The sequence below is a fragment of the Lissotriton vulgaris genome, chromosome 1_1 (genome assembly GCF_964263255.1).
Source record: "Lissotriton vulgaris chromosome 1_1, aLisVul1.2, whole genome shotgun sequence".
NCBI lineage: Eukaryota > Metazoa > Chordata > Amphibia > Caudata > Salamandridae > Lissotriton > Lissotriton vulgaris.
The window spans coordinates 838,740,366-838,758,841 of record NC_141685.1 but is presented as its reverse complement, the minus strand read 5'-3'; the positions used below and the strand labels follow the sequence as shown (position 1 = coordinate 838,758,841).

At 49.5% G+C, this 18,476-nt stretch overlaps 1 protein-coding gene across 1 annotated transcript in view; it reads right to left on the bottom strand.

Moving 5' to 3' along the window:
- Nucleotides 1-18,012, bottom strand: part of FAM234B (family with sequence similarity 234 member B) — a 307,484-nt gene extending 289,472 nt beyond the window's left edge. The window contains exon 1 of the mRNA XM_086957605.1: nucleotides 17,811-18,012. Coding sequence (XP_086813731.1) covers nucleotides 17,811-17,847 — 37 coding nt within the window. The 5' untranslated portion in view covers nucleotides 17,848-18,012. The remainder of the gene's footprint in view (nucleotides 1-17,810) is intronic.
- Between the last annotated feature and the right edge of the window lie 464 nt (nucleotides 18,013-18,476).

Below are 18,476 nucleotides of genomic sequence, written 5' to 3'. Positions count from 1 at the left end.
GAACTCAGACAAGATGGAAGTCCTCATCCTCGGCTCATCCATCTCCGCCTGGGACGACTCCTGGTCGCCCCTGGCTCTGGGCACCCCCCTCCAAGCCCACGCACTCAACCTGGGTTTCATCCTCGACTCCTCCCTCACGATGACCAGGCAAGTCAACGCCGTCGCCTCCTCCTGCTTCAACACCCTCCGCATGCTCCGAAAGATCTTCCGCTGGATCCCCACTGGAACCAGGAAGACGGTCACCCAGGCCCTCGTCACCAGCCGGCTGGACTACGGGAACGCTGTCTATGCTGGGACCACTGCCAAACTTCAGAAAAGACTCCAGCGCATACAAAACGCATCCGCACGCCTCATCCTGGACATCCCCAGACACAGCTACATCTCCGCTTACCTGAGAGACCTACACTGGCTCCCCATCAGCAAAAGGATCACGTTCAGACTCCTCACCCACGCACACAAAGCTCTCCACAACACATGTCCCGAATACCTCAACAACCGCCTCTCGTTCTACACACCCACCGGCCAGCTCCGCTCCGTCAGCTGTGCCCTCGCCACCGTTCCACGGATCCGCAGAACCACCAACGGAGGAAGATCCTTCACCTACCTAGCGGCCAAGACGTGGAATACCCTCCCCACCCACCTACGACTGACCCAGGATCATCTCACCTTCAGGAAGCACCTCAAGACCTGGCTTTTCGAGCAGTAGCGGACCCCCCCATCCAAGCGATTTGGGACCCTCGCGGGTGGGTAATGCGCTCTATAAATTTCGTGATTGATTGATTGATTGATCATTTATTATATTTTGTATCTCTTACCAGAACGAGTTCAGCAACTTGCAGTGAACTAGCATATGGCATTGTCAGGTCTCCACAGGCACGGTCATAAGCTAGTTACTTCAAGATGCGGAAAGAGATACACAATATAATAAATGGAATCTTTAAGACAGAGATCTTCCTCAACTTCCATGCAGTAACAGTAAGACCCTAGTCCCACACCCTCGCTCTAAACCTAAACACCACAAACATAAGTCCCTTCGATCTCCTACTAACAATGGGAGTAAAAAGCATTCTCTGTATTAGAAATCATTCCAAAACCTAACCAACCTACATGGTGGGCATGGGTCTGCTTCGCATAAGCTCTGAAACAAGCTAGACCCATATATCCAAATGATTAAACCTCCCTGAGCATAGTTCTAATATCCCCTCGTTTCTACTCTACCTCAACATGATCAAAGAAGGTACTCCACCCCACCCTCCATCTCTCCTTCTATTTTCACTGGGGCAGTCTTTCCATTCCTCCCTCCTTTCTCGCCCTCTCCTCTCACTTACCCCTTCGTTTCTCTTCTATTTGAGTTTGCAATCAACAATACTCCACTTTAAACAGTTGCCTCGTTGCTATGCTCATGCATCTTGTATGTATCCTGCTTTAAAACGGAAAAAGGTCTCATGCTTTAAGAATTGGATCCAATGCTATTGTTTATCACCCTTCTCTCAATCCCTGTATCCTTAAAAATTAACAACATATTTTGGAATGAAAAAAGGACTGCGTGGTAAAGGTGCAAATACTTACCTGTGTGGTACTTGCCTGCATTATAAAGGTTGTTTTCCCTCAGGCAGGACACATCCCTGCAACTTCCTTAAACACTCTCTTTCCCTCATCTTAGTGCCCCTAATTGTTTTGAGGGCACAGTCAGTTGTTTTATGCCTTTTAGTGTGTTTGGAGGGGACCTTTGCCTCTTTGAAAGTTTAACCCCACCAGACACCCATAATTTAGGTCATACCTGAGACCGCGCTGTCACTTGCAAGACATTTATTTACTTACAGGGGGCTTAGAGCCCATCCATTGTTACCATGGGTTGGCTTCATCTTGAAACATTTCCTTGGTTCTCTTTTATCAGGGAGTGCCTGCTTCACTTCTTTTACATGTGTTTGTCCCTTCCTTGGAGTATGGACCAAGTACTGCTTCCCTTGCTCACTGTCCTTCGACTGCGCATCACTTTTAGAGGATCTTCTCCTTTTACATACACCCACTTCCATCTAGCCCCCCCTCCAGCATTGTTGCTTACCTAGCCCCCCACCTTTCTCCTACGTTGCTGCTTGTTCGGGGCGCCCAACTCCCATTGTAGCTTTCCTCATCCATCACCAGCCCCTCCCCCTTTGTTACTTGCCCACTCTTATCTCACCCAAAAGAAAAGCATCAAAAAGTTACAGTAACAGGTTAGATGCTATGAAGATGCAACCCGCACTGTGATCCCTGCTCTGTGTGGCCTTTTTGGTGCTGTCTTCATGTGGGGCCAAACACAGCAAACTTTAGCTTAGAGGTAAGATAATTCAACTTTTTTGTGAAGGCAGAATAGAACCTCATACTAAGAAACAGATTACTGTCCCTTGTGGTCTGCGCTAGCTGCGTGATAGCGTTTGGTTTTGCTGCTAACTTTCAGCCGTGCTGCACAGTAACCGTGCTGCTGTACAACATGGCTAAAAGAAACTGACAAAGCCAAGAGTTCTCTACATAGGTAAGGCTTACTGGCTATGCCTTTGCTGGTTTGGCTAGTTAGCAAAGCCCTGTCTCTAGTAGAAAAGCATCAGATTTCAAGCATTACAGTATACACTCTTAAAAAGTAAAAAGCCCAGCAAGCAAGAGAGATCAGGAAAAACATAACACGAACTGCTTATTTGCATATAATTGTCTCATGTATGGCCTGCATTGTAGCGCAGAGTAGTTACCATAGGCTGAGATTGATTCCAACAATTCAACCTTTACTTTATAACTTATTCCTGATTCTGTTTTCCTGGGTGGGACACCCTAGGTGCAATGGTAATTCTCATTGTCCCATAGGACACAAGCTACACCCTCCTGAAGAGGCTTATTTAGCAGACCCCAACCCCCAGGATACTGCGACATGGATTAAGAAATTTTGTGGCACACTATTGTGTTTTTGTTGTATTTTTGCAGCACCTTATTTTAATCACTGTTAGAAGTTACGTCTTAATATACAAGCATTTGCAATGCAATAGGTCTCGCATTCACATGAGTTTTAGCTATTGGCATTGTAAATGACAATGCCTTTTATTTAAGTTTTTGCAATCCAAATAGCTTAAACTCACGTAAATGTGAGGCCCAGTGCATATTCATTCAGCCACACCTGCCTAGATAAGTCAGTTTTCCCCTGAAAGAAATTCGGCCTTTATTGGATTTAGGCACAACTACTTTTGAGACAACCTGTCCGCCTGATGTACAATGCTGCAGATGTCCCTTTAGATGCGAGAGCATCAAAAACAAGTAAAAACCTCATGCAACCCAACCCATTACCAAAATTCAACAGAGCTTTGTAGTTTGTATACAAAAGACAGAAGGAGATTTAGTAATTTCCATAAAACTTGCCGAAAGCACCCAAACTCGACTACAGATTTTCAAAGGAACAGAAGTTCCTAAGAGAAGCGAACACAAAGGAAAGTGTTTTGCGCCACACCATGCCACTATACTCCAATCTATCCTACGACACACTGCTCCACTCTACATAAAACCGCTCAACTCTACATAAAACCACTCCACTCTATGCCTCTCCACTCTTACACTCTATGCTACTCTAATCTGTGCTGCTTGACTGTACAACACTCTACGCCATTCTATTCTACACTACTCAACTCTATGCCACGCTACTCTACAACAACCTGCTTTACACATCATAGCTCTACAACACTCTACTCCTCTCTATGCTCTTCCACTCTGACACTCTTCTCACTCAACGACACTCCACAACACTCCATACAATTCCACGCTCTCAACTGTACTCTGCACCACTCTACAACTTACTACGCCACTCTATAACACTCCACTCCACTCAATCTACAGCTAGCTATTTATTTTTACAAACATGGGGGGATTAAGTAATTTGTTTAGTAATTTGTTATCTCCCACTACATACGAGTGCATCTGCATGCCAGCTCTTCTCCAACCGGTGCTCTTCTCACATCGTCGCTTTCAAACACTCATCTGTCAAGAACAGGCACTAATCTAGAGCGCCTTAATACACTGCACCTCTCCTCTTGAAAAGAGAAGCAGGCGCTCTGATATATTTTGTTGACACCTGTCATTTTGTGGCCATGCTGCCGTACTGGTATCCTACGAAAGATACAGGTTTGGTTTCTGTTGGCATCAGCTTGCTGAGTTCAATAAAAGCCAGCAACAAAGTCGTAATTCGCCCATGCATATTGTGCATGTGGCTCTCAGTGGGAAGGGATGGGTCCGAGTGTTTGTGCAAGTGTAGGGCTGGACCTTCCATAGGAGGTGCTAAATTACAAGCAAAGTGCCAAATAACAGCATTTTAAACAAGCACGGAACTGCACCACAGAGGAGCGGGCGCGCGCACTAGAGGAGCGGGGGCAAGAAGACACGCTGCGATGAGGTAGGAGATGTGTGTGTGTAAGCGCCGGGGGTTCTGTGTGTGCCTGTGTGTATGCTCGGCAGGGGGGGGGGTTCTGTATGTGTGTTGTGCATGTGTTGTGAAGAGCCTGCCGGAATCGGAGCGCGTGTTCATGCGCGCGACCTGATCCGATTCCGGCAGGCTGCGTGCGCGTAACACCTCACCTAGCAGTCTCTGGACAGCTGAGACCTCGGGTGGCTGCGGTCTCCTCTCTGGGCTCCGGCAGAGGTCGGCTCCTTGTTTTGGCCGCGGGTGTGGTGAAGCAGCTGTCAGCCTGCGGGTGTCCCCAGCACTCGTGGTCCGCAATTTGCTGGTCTGCCCGCTCTGGAGTCTGTTGTTCGTCCTCTTCCCCGGGCGGGCGCTGCACCGGGGCGGAGCCTAGTGGCGGAGTACCGCCCTACACGGACTCCGAGGAAAGCCGGTCCTAACGCTGCTGCGGGCCCCGACGATGAGAGAACCCTGAACCGCAACTCCCCCCGCTCCGCTCCCCACCCTGCGGATAATTAGAACAAGCACGGAACTGCACCACAGAGGAGCCGGCGCGCACACCAGAGGAGCGGGGGCAAGGGAGCGAGAAGACACGCTGAGATGAGGTAGGAGATGTGTGTGTGTGTAAGCGCCGGGGGTTCTGTGTGTGCGTGTGTGTATGCTCGGCGGGGGGGTTCTGTATGCGTGTGTATGCGCGGCGGGGGGGTTGGGCAGTATGTGTGTTGTGCATGTGTTGTGAAGAGCCTGCCGGAATCGGAGCGCGTGTTCATGCACGCGACCTGATCCGATTCCGGCAGGCTGCGTGCACGTAACAGTCTCTTGTCCGCTCTGCCTAGTCCTTGAAATCAAAAAAGGACTGAAACGATTACAATAGACTCGCTTTGCAACAGCAGGGGCTTTCGCCCCTGCAATCGCAGGTGGGAGACCTAAAAAGGGAATCTGCAGGAAAAAGCTAAGTATGGTCCCCGAATCACAATAGCATTCTGCAAGTCACCCGTGATCTAATGTTATCCTCAAAGATTTAATAACAAAGCATTAACCGTTGATGTTAGAAAGAGATACCCATCTAGTCTCTGAATTGCATGGCATGAGACAAAAACAAACAAGAAGTTTGGTCTCTAACCCAGCTTCCTGCTTGATCAAAATGTGTGATCTTAGGCAAACACTTGATTTTACTTAGTCTCCTTTTTGAAACTACTACTTTTTTGACCCTGCTAGTGTGTGGCAGCCCTATGCTAACCACGATGAGGCTCGCCAAATGGCATTGGTGAACGTTCAAAGCGATGAATTGGGTGTCAAGTGTCTCAGGTACCCCCACCCTGTTGCTCCCCATAAACTGGAAAATACATATACACGTTAGGGATGTCAGGGAGAAGCTGTGGGGATCAGATCACAAAGAGCCATTGCCACGGTTGCTCTGGGTGGAAATGCAATGAGTGAGTGATGGGCAGGATGAGCAGTGTGCCCGAGTGCCAGGTGTACCTGCTAAAGTGCAGGGTACCTGAATGAGCGCAGATTTGGGGTGTGCCTGTGTGACTGCAACATGACTAGAGTACCCGAGTTACAGATCTTTCCCGTATATGTGCAGGTAGAGCTGAGTGCACTGTGTGTACAGAGTGAGGCCTGTTCGGATGAGGGATGAGAGGAATGCTTGTGAGTTCAGGGTAAACGGTGTGCTTATTCAGTCCAGCGGGATGATGTGCCCTTCCGAGTAATAAGCAGTGTGCCTCTCTTAGAGGGTGAACAATATGTAGGGTGAGTGGTGTGTCTGTATGAGAGGAGATGAGTGGTCTACCCGAGAGACTGGAGGTAGGGTGACCAACCATCCGTAAATTTCAAGGACCGTCCGTAATTTGGATCTTATGGCTGTGAGGATCCCTTTCACTGACACATTTTGACCGTAATTTTGGGCCTTGAAGGGAGAAGAGCTGTTCCCCTGTGAGAGGCCTCAGCTCTCTGATGGGGCCGGTAAACAACGTTTACCACAAATCTTTTTCCCGCGCAGGGAATAACAACACGGTCGTTACAACGACCTCGTTGTGATTCCGCTTACCATTACTCCGTAAATCGGAACAACGACTTGCGGAGGAGGGAGGGAGGAGGGGGCTAGGGGTTGGATTTAAAATCCAACACCTTACCTATTGTCCGCACAGACTGGAGTTGGAATAGTAAATTATACTATTCCAACATCAAGCGCCCCCATCCGCAAGTCGTTGCTCCGACTTGCGGAGTAATGGTATGCGGAATCACAACACTGTTGTTGTAACAACCGCGTTGTGATTCCCTGCAGAAGACTGCGGGATAACAACATACATTCGATGGGGTCTCGATCTAGGGCAGGGCATTCTGTTAGGGTTAGATGGAAGAAATGTACAAAAACGCCCATGCTGCTATGTGCCAGTTCATGAAATGAAGCCGGGGATAGAATTTAAAAAGAAGAGGTTATAGTTCTTAAACAGTCTCATCATTTCAGAGCTGAATAATTTTTAATACTATATACAACAAAGCCACAGTAGCTGCTTTTTTATTTATTTTATGTAACTAACATCCATTGACAAAGCCAATAGTCATGGCTTGTTGTAGATCTAATGTTACTGGATGCAATGATAGAAACAGCAAAATACCAGTTGGGCAGCGCATTATGCTCAGCACATTTTTAGCTTAGGTGTTTTAAGCCACACTCTTAATTACCTCAGACACGCCCCTTGGAGAGACCTTCAGTTTTTTTCATCCCACTTAAAGCCCTGGAAACTACACCAATGTCACAGTCACCTCACGTCCTGGCACTATGCATCATGCATGACTCATGAATTCCAAGTTTTCAGATTGCCTATATGCAGGGGCATAGTGAACATTCTCCCACCCCACCCATCCCTTGCTTTAGGAACTACAGTAAGGGTGAAGTTCTTTATGAGCCTCTTCTGTCTGCAAATCAGTAGACAAAGGCTCAGCTCATAATTAATGTGAAATGGTGGGTAAGTGAATAAGTGAAGAAATTGGTAAATGACTGGGTGGATTAGTGAAAGGATGAATGGATGAGTGAAAGGGTGAATGGATGGATAATAAGAGAAAGGATGGATGGATGTGTGAGTGGAAGAATGGATGAGGGTAAATATATGGGTGGAAGGGTAGATAGATGGGTAAAAGGGTGGATTGATCAGTAAAAGGATGGATGGATGAGTGAAAGGGTTGATGGATGAGAAATGATGAATGAAGTGATGAACTGATAAGTGAAAGGGTGACTGAATGGATAGATAGATGAGTAAAAGGGTGGGTGTAAGGATGGACGAGTGAGTGAAAGGGAGGGTAGATGGACAAAAGGATGGATAGATGAGTGAAAGGATTGATGGATGAGTGAAAGGATGAATGAGTGATAGGTTCAAAGGATGGATTAATGAGTGGATGAGTAAATGGATGAGTGAGTGGATGGGTGAAGGGTGGTTGGAAGGATGGGTGGCTAAGTGAAAGGGGAATGGAGAGACAAAAGGGAGGATGAATGGATGGATGAGTGAAAGCATGGATGAATGATTGGCAGAATGGATGGACGAACGGGTGCCTGGATGAGTGAAAAGAAGAATGTAAAGATGGATGAGTGAAAGAATGCATACATGAGTGAAAGGGGAGGGGGGAGAGCTGGGAGAAGGGATGGATGGATGAGTGACTGGGTGGATGGATGAGTAAGTGAAAGGATGGCTTGGGTGAAAGGGTAAATGGTTGGATGGATGAGTGAATGAATGGATGGATGGATGGATGGATGGGTGGAAGAGTCGACGGATGAGTTAAAGGATGGATTGGGTGAAAGGGTGGATGGAGGGATGGATGAGTGAAATGATGGATGGAAGAATAGACAATGGATAGGGTTGCAAATGGTTGAAAGGGTTTGGATATGGATAGGAACACAGATGGAAGGACAGAACGAATGGTGAAAGACTGAATGGTGGATGAAAGAATTAATAGTACATTTGAAATGGTGGAAGTCAGGGGTTTGATGGAAGGATGAATGGCTAGATCCTTGGACAAGAGAGCTCTTCTGGGGAGGGTTGTGATGACTTACTTTGCTTCCTTGGTGCCACAAGAGCTTTAGTTCAAAGCGGGAGGTAATTACATTTTTTGGCTACTCCCTTGCCTATGTATTACTATTATGTATTTGCTGTGTGCTTATGTGTGGGATCCATACATCATGCATGTCATTGAGTGACACCCAACTGCTACTTGAATGTTACACTAGTAATTGTTAATATTTGCATGCTTTGTTTTAGGTGTAAAGTTTTAGGGAGAGCCTCATAGTGCCATGAGCAGTGCTTGAGATGTATATTGTGTTTGTAACAATAGGCAAGGTGTAAAAAATAAACTATGTAATAGTGTATTGACAGTGCCTTCTTTAAGAAAGCTTCAGGGAAAAGCACCTTTGTGACTTCCGTCAGCTAGTGCAACTCTCTGCGAAGCACCCATAAGCAAAGTCAGATCCCATATTTTAAGTTCCAATTGCTGAAACACCCTTAATGCGTTCCCTAATGTGGGTTCATCACAGCAATACTCCCTTTAGTTCACTTATGCGTGCCGCTTTACATCTCACAATGGCACTCAGATCTTTTGATGCTAGTAACAAAGTCTATCAGAGCTGATCTTCCTGACCACTTCTCTCAGTAAACTTGCCTGCTCAGGATCATGAGTTGTAAACAAAATATCAGACTGGACAACCCAGTGCAGTAACAATATAAATAGATTATCATCATATGAAATACCACAAAAAGACCTGCACAGTTGCTCAAAGCTGCGTGCATTCCGAAAAACAGTGAAGTGCACAATTGTCTCTACCTAACATAAACTTATTTTGACTTGTACTTAAGTGGTTGCTTATTTACTTTTATACTATTGCGGAACTTCCTCTGACGTGTCTGTAAAACGTACCTTTTATCCTGAAGTTATGTCCTGAATTTTGACCCTTTGTCCTGAATATATCCCGAAGTTTTAGAAACAAAGCAAAGGCGGAAGTGTTCCCAAAAGGGAAATGTCTGCACAACACCTTACACAAACGTTATTCTTTATCTTTATGTTAAGTACACATTGTATTAAAAGAAGAAAAGTGATTATGTAGGGTGCTATAACCCTCAAGGCACCTACCACCTAAAGATGCCGTCAGTGCACACTATACAGTGTGTCACAAAAGCCAAATAAAGTAAAGAGGATAGCACTCCTATAAAGTAACAATTATAAGGTTTGGAGCAAAATTAAGTAGCCCCCAGTAAGTGAGACTCTAATATTTGTAGAGTAAACACAAAGAAAACAAGTTATGAAGTAACATTCAATGGCAATGATAGAGTTCTGGAATATAGTCCACTTGTGTTTGTTTTCAATCTTTATTCTTGTGATTCCAAAGCACAGATTATTCCAGCAGGATAAAACATCACCAACACGTGTTTCGTCCTACACAAGGACTTTTTCAAGGCGGAAAATCAGGTGAGCTAAGTCGTCCAATGGATGTCCAGAATGAAGTGATAGGCCACAGTTGGTAGAAAAGAATAGAAATTCTAAATGTAAATGGTAGAGATTAACAAAGTATGGTAACTTTCAGCAACTTTCGGTCCAAAGAAACAGTATCAAAGGTCACATAAGACCCGGCTAGTACGCAAGCTGCACAATAAAGCAGAAGTTGTATGCTGGTCAGGTTCTCATAGCTGAACACACGAGCATGGACCGTAAAGGATTCAATAAAGTAAAACGACAACCATGGTAAGTTGGGACGCCTAAGTATAGGACCGTTACATGACCTCAAGTAAACAGTATCTGGAGCGCTGACCAGCATACAACTTCTGCTTTATTGTGCAGCTTTCTATTCTTTTCTACCAACTGTGGCCTATCACTTCATTATGGACATCCATTGGACGACTTAGCTCACCTGATTTTCCGCCTTGAAAAAGTCCTTGTGTAGGACGAAACACGTGTTGGTGATGTTTTATCCTGCTGGAATAATCTGTGCTTTGGAATCACAAGAATAAAGATTGAAAACAAACACAAGTGGACTATATTCCAGAACTCTATCATTGCCATTGAATGTTACTTCATAACTTGTTTTCTTTGTGTTTACTCTACAAATATTAGAGTCTCACTTACTGGGGGCTACTTAATTTTGCTCCAAACCTTATAATTGTTACTTTATAGGAGTGCTATCCTCTTTACTTTATATCCCGAAGTTTTATCCTGAACTTTGACCCTTTGTCCTGAATATTTACACTTACCGTCCTGAATTTGCACCCACGCCAGTTTGTCCCCCTACATTGCAGCCCATAAAAGTCTGATCTATTTCCTTCGACAAAGCTTGTTTTGGTGATAATGTCTAAGCTGAAGAATGACTGGCTTAAAACTGATGCACATCTGGGCACCACACACATTGCTCTAAATGTATTAGGTTTGTATTTCAGGGGCATGCTTACTCTAAGATCCTCACTAAAAGGTATCACTAAATCAAGGGTAATACCACAAGCATGTAATTATGTCACTGTAGGATAGATAGATAGATAGATAGATAGATAGATAGATAGATAGATAGATAGATAGATAGATAGATAGATAGATAGAACCACATAATACAGGGTATTATCAAATTTAGGCTACCTAGCCCATAAATGAGGACTAAGCAGGAGAGATGGTTTGACAATAGATTTACAGATTAAACCAAAGAGTAGTTACATGAACTTTTTGTACATGGCAAACTTCGTATTTTTCAGTGATATAATGTAGTTTGGTCACATTTCAGAAAATATTTAAAAGCAAATGTATGGCAATTGGGACACGCAAATGTGCAACCATTAAGAAAACGCACATATGTAACGTTTTGAGGCAATCTAAGTGAAGGGTTAACTAGTTGGCAATTATATGCTTTTGAAGCCCTCAGAGCACAAAACACCACCCACGCTTACTTTTGTCAGAAATACTTTCTTTAAATTCTTTTTACAGTTGCATACAGCAGGGATTTGCCCCAAGGGAATTGCAGCACTTTACAGGAGCACCACATTATATTGCACAAGGGCAGATTAATATGTTTTCTTTAGGGAGAGGGAAATTAAGTGATTTGTTGCAGATCATAGGACGATGTGAAGAAGTCGGTACTTGAACCTTGTTCCCCAGTTCAAAGGGCAATTTTGGTCGTTCTACCACGTGATCTACCTTTCACCTAATAACAAACAACTGGTGGTTGTTTGCATTGTATATGTGCAGGAGGATATCCTTTATAGTTACCAAGATATGATTAACTAAATGATGGTCTCGCCTTTGGGGCCTTATAAGTGTTTAGCCAGAGCTATTAACTTTGCCAATGTCTTTAAGCTGTGCTGTAGAGAAGTGTGGCTGCTGTGCAGCATGCTGAACATTTTAAATAAAAAAAGTGTCTGAAGCATTTTTGTTACCTTATATATGACCAAGGCATTATGTACAACTGAACGGCCATATTAAAAAAAGTATTTACAATGAAAAATTTCCTCCGTTTTCTTTTGTTCTTGCAATGCTGGCAACTTGTTTCTGCCTATTACAATGGTTGTTTGTAAAAGCTTTTTTTGAGGGGGCATAAACAATTGGAGGGGTAAGGTTGAGAACTAGTACCTATATTATAACACTAGCGGCGCCAGACACTAGGGGAGAATCAACAGATGCCAGATTCCGAGAGCAGGCTAAGGTGATGCTGAGTGATGCTTAGGTGGTAGTGGCGGTGTGGGTGGTGACTGGTGCGGAGACAATGCTGAGGTGCTGCTGAATGATACTCAGATCTTTCAGAGTAATGATGATGTGGTGGTGTATTAGTGAAAAGGCGATGCGGAGTGATACTGATGTGGTGCTCGGTGATGCTGTGGTGGTGCTGGGTGATGCTGTGGTGGCGCTAAGTGATGCTGTGGTGGCGCTAAGTGATACTGTGGTGGCGCTAAGTGATGCTGTGGTGGCCCCGAGTGATGCTGGGGTGGCCCCGAGTGATGCTGGGGGTGGCCCCGAGTGATGCTGGGGGTGGCCCCGAGTGATGCTGGGGGTGGCCCCGAGTGATGCTGGGGGTGGCCCCGAGTGATGCTGGGGGTGGCCCCGAGTGATGCTGGGGGTGGCCCCGAGTGATGCTGGGGGTGGCCCCGAGTGATGCTGGGGGTGGCCCCGAGTGATGCTGGGGGTGGCCCGAGTGATGCTGGGGTGGGGCAGAGTAATATTGTTGTGGCCCTGCGTGATGCTGGGGTAGCCCCGAGTGATGCTGGGGGTGGCCCCGAGTGATGCCGTGGTGGCGCAGAGTAATATGTTGTGGCCCTGAGTGATGCTGTGGTGGGCCCGAGTGATGCTGTGGTGGGCCCGAGTGATGCTGGGGTGGGCCCGAGTGATGCTGGGGTGGGCCCGAGTGATGCTGGGGTGGGCCCGAGTGATGCTGGGGTGGGCCCGAGTGATGCTGGGGTGGGCCCGAGTGATGCTGGGGTGGCCCCGAGTGATGCTGGGGGTGGCCCCGAGTGATGCTGGGGGTGGCCCCGAGTGATGCTGGCGGTGGCCCCGAGTGATGCTGGCGGTGGCCCCGAGTGATGCTGGCGGTGGCCCCGAGTGATGCTGGGGGTGGCCCCGAGTGATGCTGGGGGTGGCCCCGAGTGATGCTGGGGGTGGCCCCGAGTGATGCTGGGGGTGGCCCCGAGTGATGCTGGGGGTGGCCCCGAGTGATGCTGGGGGTGGCCCCGAGTGATGCTGGGGGTGGCCCCGAGTGATGCTGGGGGTGGCCCCGAGTGATGCTGGGGGTGGCCCCGAGTGATGCTGGGGGTGGCCCCGAGTGATGCTGGGAGTGGCCCCTAGTGATGCTGGGAGTGCCCCTAGTGATGCTGGGGGTGGCCCGAGTGATGCCGGGGTGGCGCAGAGTAATATTGTTGTGGCCCTGCGTGAGGCTGGGGTGGCCCCGAGTGATGCTGGGGGTGGCCCCGAGTGATGCCGTGGTGGCGCAGAGTAATATTGTTGTGGCCCTGAGTGATGCTGTGGTGTGCCCGAGTGATGCTGTGGTGTGCCCGAGTGATGCTGTGGTGTGCCCGAGTGATGCCGTGGTGGCGCAGAGTAATATTGTTGTGGCCCTGAGTGATGCTGGGGTGGGCCCGAGTGATGCTGGGGTGGGCCCGAGTGATGCTGGGGTGGCCCCGAGTGATGCTGGGGTGGCCCCGAGTGATGCTGGGGTGGCCCCGAGTGATGCTGGGGTGGCCTCGAGTGATGCTGGGGTGGCCTCGAGTGATGCTGGGGGTGGGCCAGAGTGATGCTGTGGTGGCGCAGAGTAATATTGTTGTGGCCCCGAGTAATATTGTTGTGGCCCCGAGTGATGCTGGGGTGGGCCCGAGTGATGCTGGGGTGGGCCCGAGTGATGCTGGGGTGGGCCCGAGTGATGCTGGGGTGGGCCCGAGTGATGCTGGGGTGGGCCCGAGTGATGCTGGGGTGGGCCCGAGTGATGCTGGGGTGGGCCCGAGTGATGCTGGGGGTGGCCCCGAGTGATGCTGGGGGTGGCCCCGAGTGATGCTGGGGGTGGCCCCGAGTGATGCTGGGGGTGGCCCCGAGTGATGCTGGGGGTGGCCCCGAGTGATGCTGGGAGTGGCCCCTAGTGATGCTGGGGGTGGCCCGAGTGATGCCGGGGTGGCGCAGAGTAATATTGTTGTGGCCCTGCGTGAGGCTGGGGTGGCCCCGAGTGATGCTGGGGGTGGCCCCGAGTGATGCTGGGGGTGGCCCCGAGTGATGCCGTGGTGGCGCAGAGTAATATTGTTGTGACCCTGAGTGATGCTGTGGTGTGCCCGAGTGATGCTGGGGTGGGCCCGAGTGATGCTGGGGTGGGCCCGAGTGATGCTGGGGTGGGCCCGAGTGATGCTGGGGTGGGCCCGAGTGATGCTGGGGTGGGCCCGAGTGATGCTGGGGTGGGCCCGAGTGATGCTGGGGTGGGCCCGAGTGATGCTGGGGTGGGCCCGAGTGATGCTGGGGTGGGCCCGAGTGATGCTGGGGTGGGCCCGGGTGATGCTGGGGTGGGCCCGGGTGATGCTGGGGTGGGCCCGGGTGATGCTGGGGTGGGCCCGAGTGATGCTGGGGTGGGCCCGAGTGATGCTGGGGTGGGCCCGAGTGATGCTGGGGTGGGCCCCGAGTGATGCTGGGGTGGGCCCCGAGTGATGCTGGGGTGGGCCCCGAGTGATGCTGGGGTGGGCCCCGAGTGATGCTGGGGTGGGCCCCGAGTGATGCTGGGGTGGCCCCGAGTGATGCTGGGGTGGCCCCGAGTGATGCTGGGGTGGGGCCCCGAGTGATGCTGGGGTGGGGCCCCGAGTGATGCTGGGGTGGCCCCCCGAGTGATGCTGGGGTGGCCCCCCGAGTGATGCTGGGGTGGGGCCCCGAGTGATGCTGGGGTGGCCCCGAGTGATGCTGGGGTGGCCCCGAGTGATGCCGTGGTGGCGCAGAGTAATATTGTTGTGGCCCTGAGTGATGCTGGGGTGGCCCCGAGTGATGCTGGGGTGGCCCCGAGTGATGCTGGGGTGGCCCCGAGTGATGCTGGGGTGCCGCCGAGTGATGCTGGGGTGGCGCCGAGTGATGCTGGGGGTGGCCCGAGTGATGCCGTGGTGGCGCAGAGTAATATTGTTGTGGCCCTGAGTGATGCTGGGGTGGCCCCGAGTGATGCTGGGGTGGCCCGAGTGATGCTGGGGTGGTCCCGAGTGATGCTGGGGTGGTCCCGAGTGATGCTGAGGTGGCCTCGAGTGATGCTGGGGTGGCCCCGAGTGATGCTGGGGTGGCCCGAGTGATGCTGGGGTGGCCCGAGTGATGCTGGGGTGGCCCGAGTGATGCTGGGGTGGCCCCGAGTGATGCTGGGGTGGCGCCGAGTGATGCTGGGGGTGGCCCGAGTGATGCCGTGGTGGCGCAGAGTAATATTGTTGTGGCCCTGAGTGATGCTGGGGTGGCCAGAGTGATGCTGGGGTGGCCCCGAGTGATGCTGGGGTGGCCCCGAGTGATGCTGGGGTGGTCCCGAGTGATGCTGGGGTGGCCCCGAGTGATGCTGGGGTGGCCCCGAGTGATGCTGGGGTGGCCCCGAGTGATGCTGGGGTGGCCCCGAGTGATGCTGGGGTGGCCCCGAGTGATGCTGGGGTGGGCCCGAGTGATGCTGGGGTGGCTCCGAGTGATGCTGGGGTGGCCTCGAGTGATGCTGGGGTGGCCCCGGGTGATGCTGGGGTGGCCCCAGGTGATGCTGGGGTGGCCCTAAGGTGATGCTGGGGTGGCCCCAGGTGATGCTGGGGTGGCCCGAGTGATGCTGGGGGTGGCCCCGAGTGATGCTGGGGGTGGCCCCGAGTGATGCTGGGGGTGGCCCCGAGTGATGCTGGGGGTGGCCCCGAGTGATGCTTTGGGTGGCCCCGAGTGATGCTGGGGGTGGCCAGAGTGATGCTGGGGTGGCGCAGAGTAATATTGTTCTGGCCCCGAGTGATGCTGGGGTGGCCCCGAGTGATGCCGTGGTGGCCCAGAGTAATATTGTTGTGGCCCTGAGTGATGCTGTGGTGGCCCTGAGTGATGCTGTGGTGGCCCCGAGTGATGCTGTGGTGGCCCCGAGTGATGCTGTGGTGGCCCCGAGTGATGCTGTGGTGGCCCCGAGTGAGGCTGTGGTGGCCCCGAGTGAGGCTGTGGTGGCCCCGAGTGAGGCTGTGGTGGCCCCGAGTGATGCTGGGGTGGCCCTGAGTGATGTTCAGAGAACAAGCAAGCCAGGTATGGCACAGCGGCGAATCTAATCCAAATCGAACTGGATTCTTGAAAGTAATTATTCAAGAACTATTAATATTGTTTCTCAGTCTTTTTGGGTGAATCACAAAAATTTTACTTTTCACAGCAAAAATAGATTTTATTTTAGCATTGTTGCAAAGCAATTTTTGTCGGTTTCTGGAAATGAAATAATCTAATAATGTTAATGTTTCTGTGCTCGTACATATAATTTAGAGAGTAGGTTAGACAAATTACGTTCTCTACAGGACTTGTAGATTTTTGTTGCATTTTGGCCCTTTGACAAGTAGACAACCCACGCCCCTGATGTGATCTGTGCACGAATTCAACCAGGTCTATGAGATACATACATCAAAATACGCAGAAGGTGATGAAAATAATGCTTGCAATGTGTCTAACCGCTGGCAATCGCTCCTTAGCATTTCAACACCTCAGTTTGGGCCCAGCCTTATGCAACTTCTGCTCCAGTGGTAACAGTCCAGGTCTTCCCTGAAGTAAAACACAAGCACCCCGAAACCGGTTTCACCCTGATAGGCGCTCATCAGTCAGGAGTAGCTTGGTTCCAATGGCACAGTGAGCATGGAAACCATATCTGGACATACCCTTGACACTTAAGGCGGTCCATCAAAAACACAGAAAAGGTTATGCAAGGAAAGCTTGCAGTTTGTCTAACCACTAGTTTTGTGTGTTATTAAAGAGGCTAAGAAATAACTAAAAATGTATCTAGGCCAAATCGAAAAAAATATATAAATTGTACTACATCAAATGTGAAATGTGACTAACCCCCTTAAAATGCCACGGGAAAAAAACAAAGTAAATATTTTCTCTGAGCAGACAACTACATACATTAACTGAATGCCTGGGGCTAAAGCTCAGGGCATGGAAGCTGCAAGGTAAGCCTCACACGTGAATTGCAAACACTAAACAAACACTTGGGGACCCTCCAGGGCCAACTGAGTAATGCTAATCCAGACCAGCGCACCCAACATTCAAATCTATTATCATCACTCTATCCCTACGCTAAACTCAACTAAACACACAAGAAACCAGGAGCACAACCTAAACAGAACTACTGCACAAAGAAAATAAAAATATTAATGTACTATTAACCTCTTGGGTTCCGGAGTAGGGTGCTACTCGCCACAAAGAGCTTCAACACCTCATCAGGGGCAGTAAACTCTATACAAATACAATTTCAGCTTAACCTGTGCTGTGCCAGGATCAGCATGCATACCCATCTGTACGTTGGTTAGTCGTCTGCCCGGGTAACTGTATGCATAAATCCATAATGCGAGCGAGCAGTGTACAAATGATTCATCCATTTGGCATAGGCACTGTTTGTTATATACGGTTCTTACTTCGCAGCTCCATAGAGGACGACACTGGTGAGGGCAGCACATTCCTTTAAACCCAGCCCCACAAAACAATGGGGCGTCCTTGCAGCAAAATGATTTTTTCATGACAGTAGGTGGTCCGCCTCCTGCACACCCCGCTGCCCTTTGTGGCAAAGGGGCATTTAGGTGGCAAGGAACGTGTTTAATAATGCAACCTGCACACCTCTGCCACATTCAGTGGCGTCACAGTCCCCCACCTTCCTCGGAACCTGGTGATGCTCGGCGCCAGAAACCTCCTCTGAACCCAGATCTCACACTATCCCCTAACGGTCCCTTACCTGGCAGCTTTAACGCCCTGGACAGCACCGTAGCCATTGCTGGTTTTTGGCGAGACGCTCAGGCTGCTGGGAACTGCAGTTCTTTCGAGGGGCGAATAGGGGCACAACGCCTCATTTGTTGCAGACTGGGAGATGCAGCAGCAGTAGCCCTTCACCCCCGGGATCCACTGACAACTGTCGCCCACGCAGGCGCTTGAGGAACAAGCACAAGTGTTTGTCAGAAACTGAAAAAACAAAAAACCCAAAACAAAGCCGGCCCTAAAACGAAAGGATTGGGTTACAAATGTGCATGCGCTCGCTCTCACTGCTATTGTCTATTCTTCACTCTTCAACAGTTGTGAAAGTGGTAACGAGCACACCGCTTCTTCACTCTTGAACAGTGCTCAAAGCGATTGTTACATTTTTCACTATTAAGCAGTGCTCAAAGCGATAAACAAGGACTGGCAAATCCAAAAAATGTCATTTTGTTATTTCTTTACTTTTTATTATTGGCAAATGCTTGCAATTACAAAAATACTAAAAGTAAAAATACATTTTATAGAACATTGAGCATCACATATAATTTTATTAAAACATTGTTGATGCTCCCTAGCAAGCTGGTGCACTTGGGCAGTGTAGTAGCGCGCACTAGTGTACGCACGTCACGTAAGCCACGTGACGTGCCGC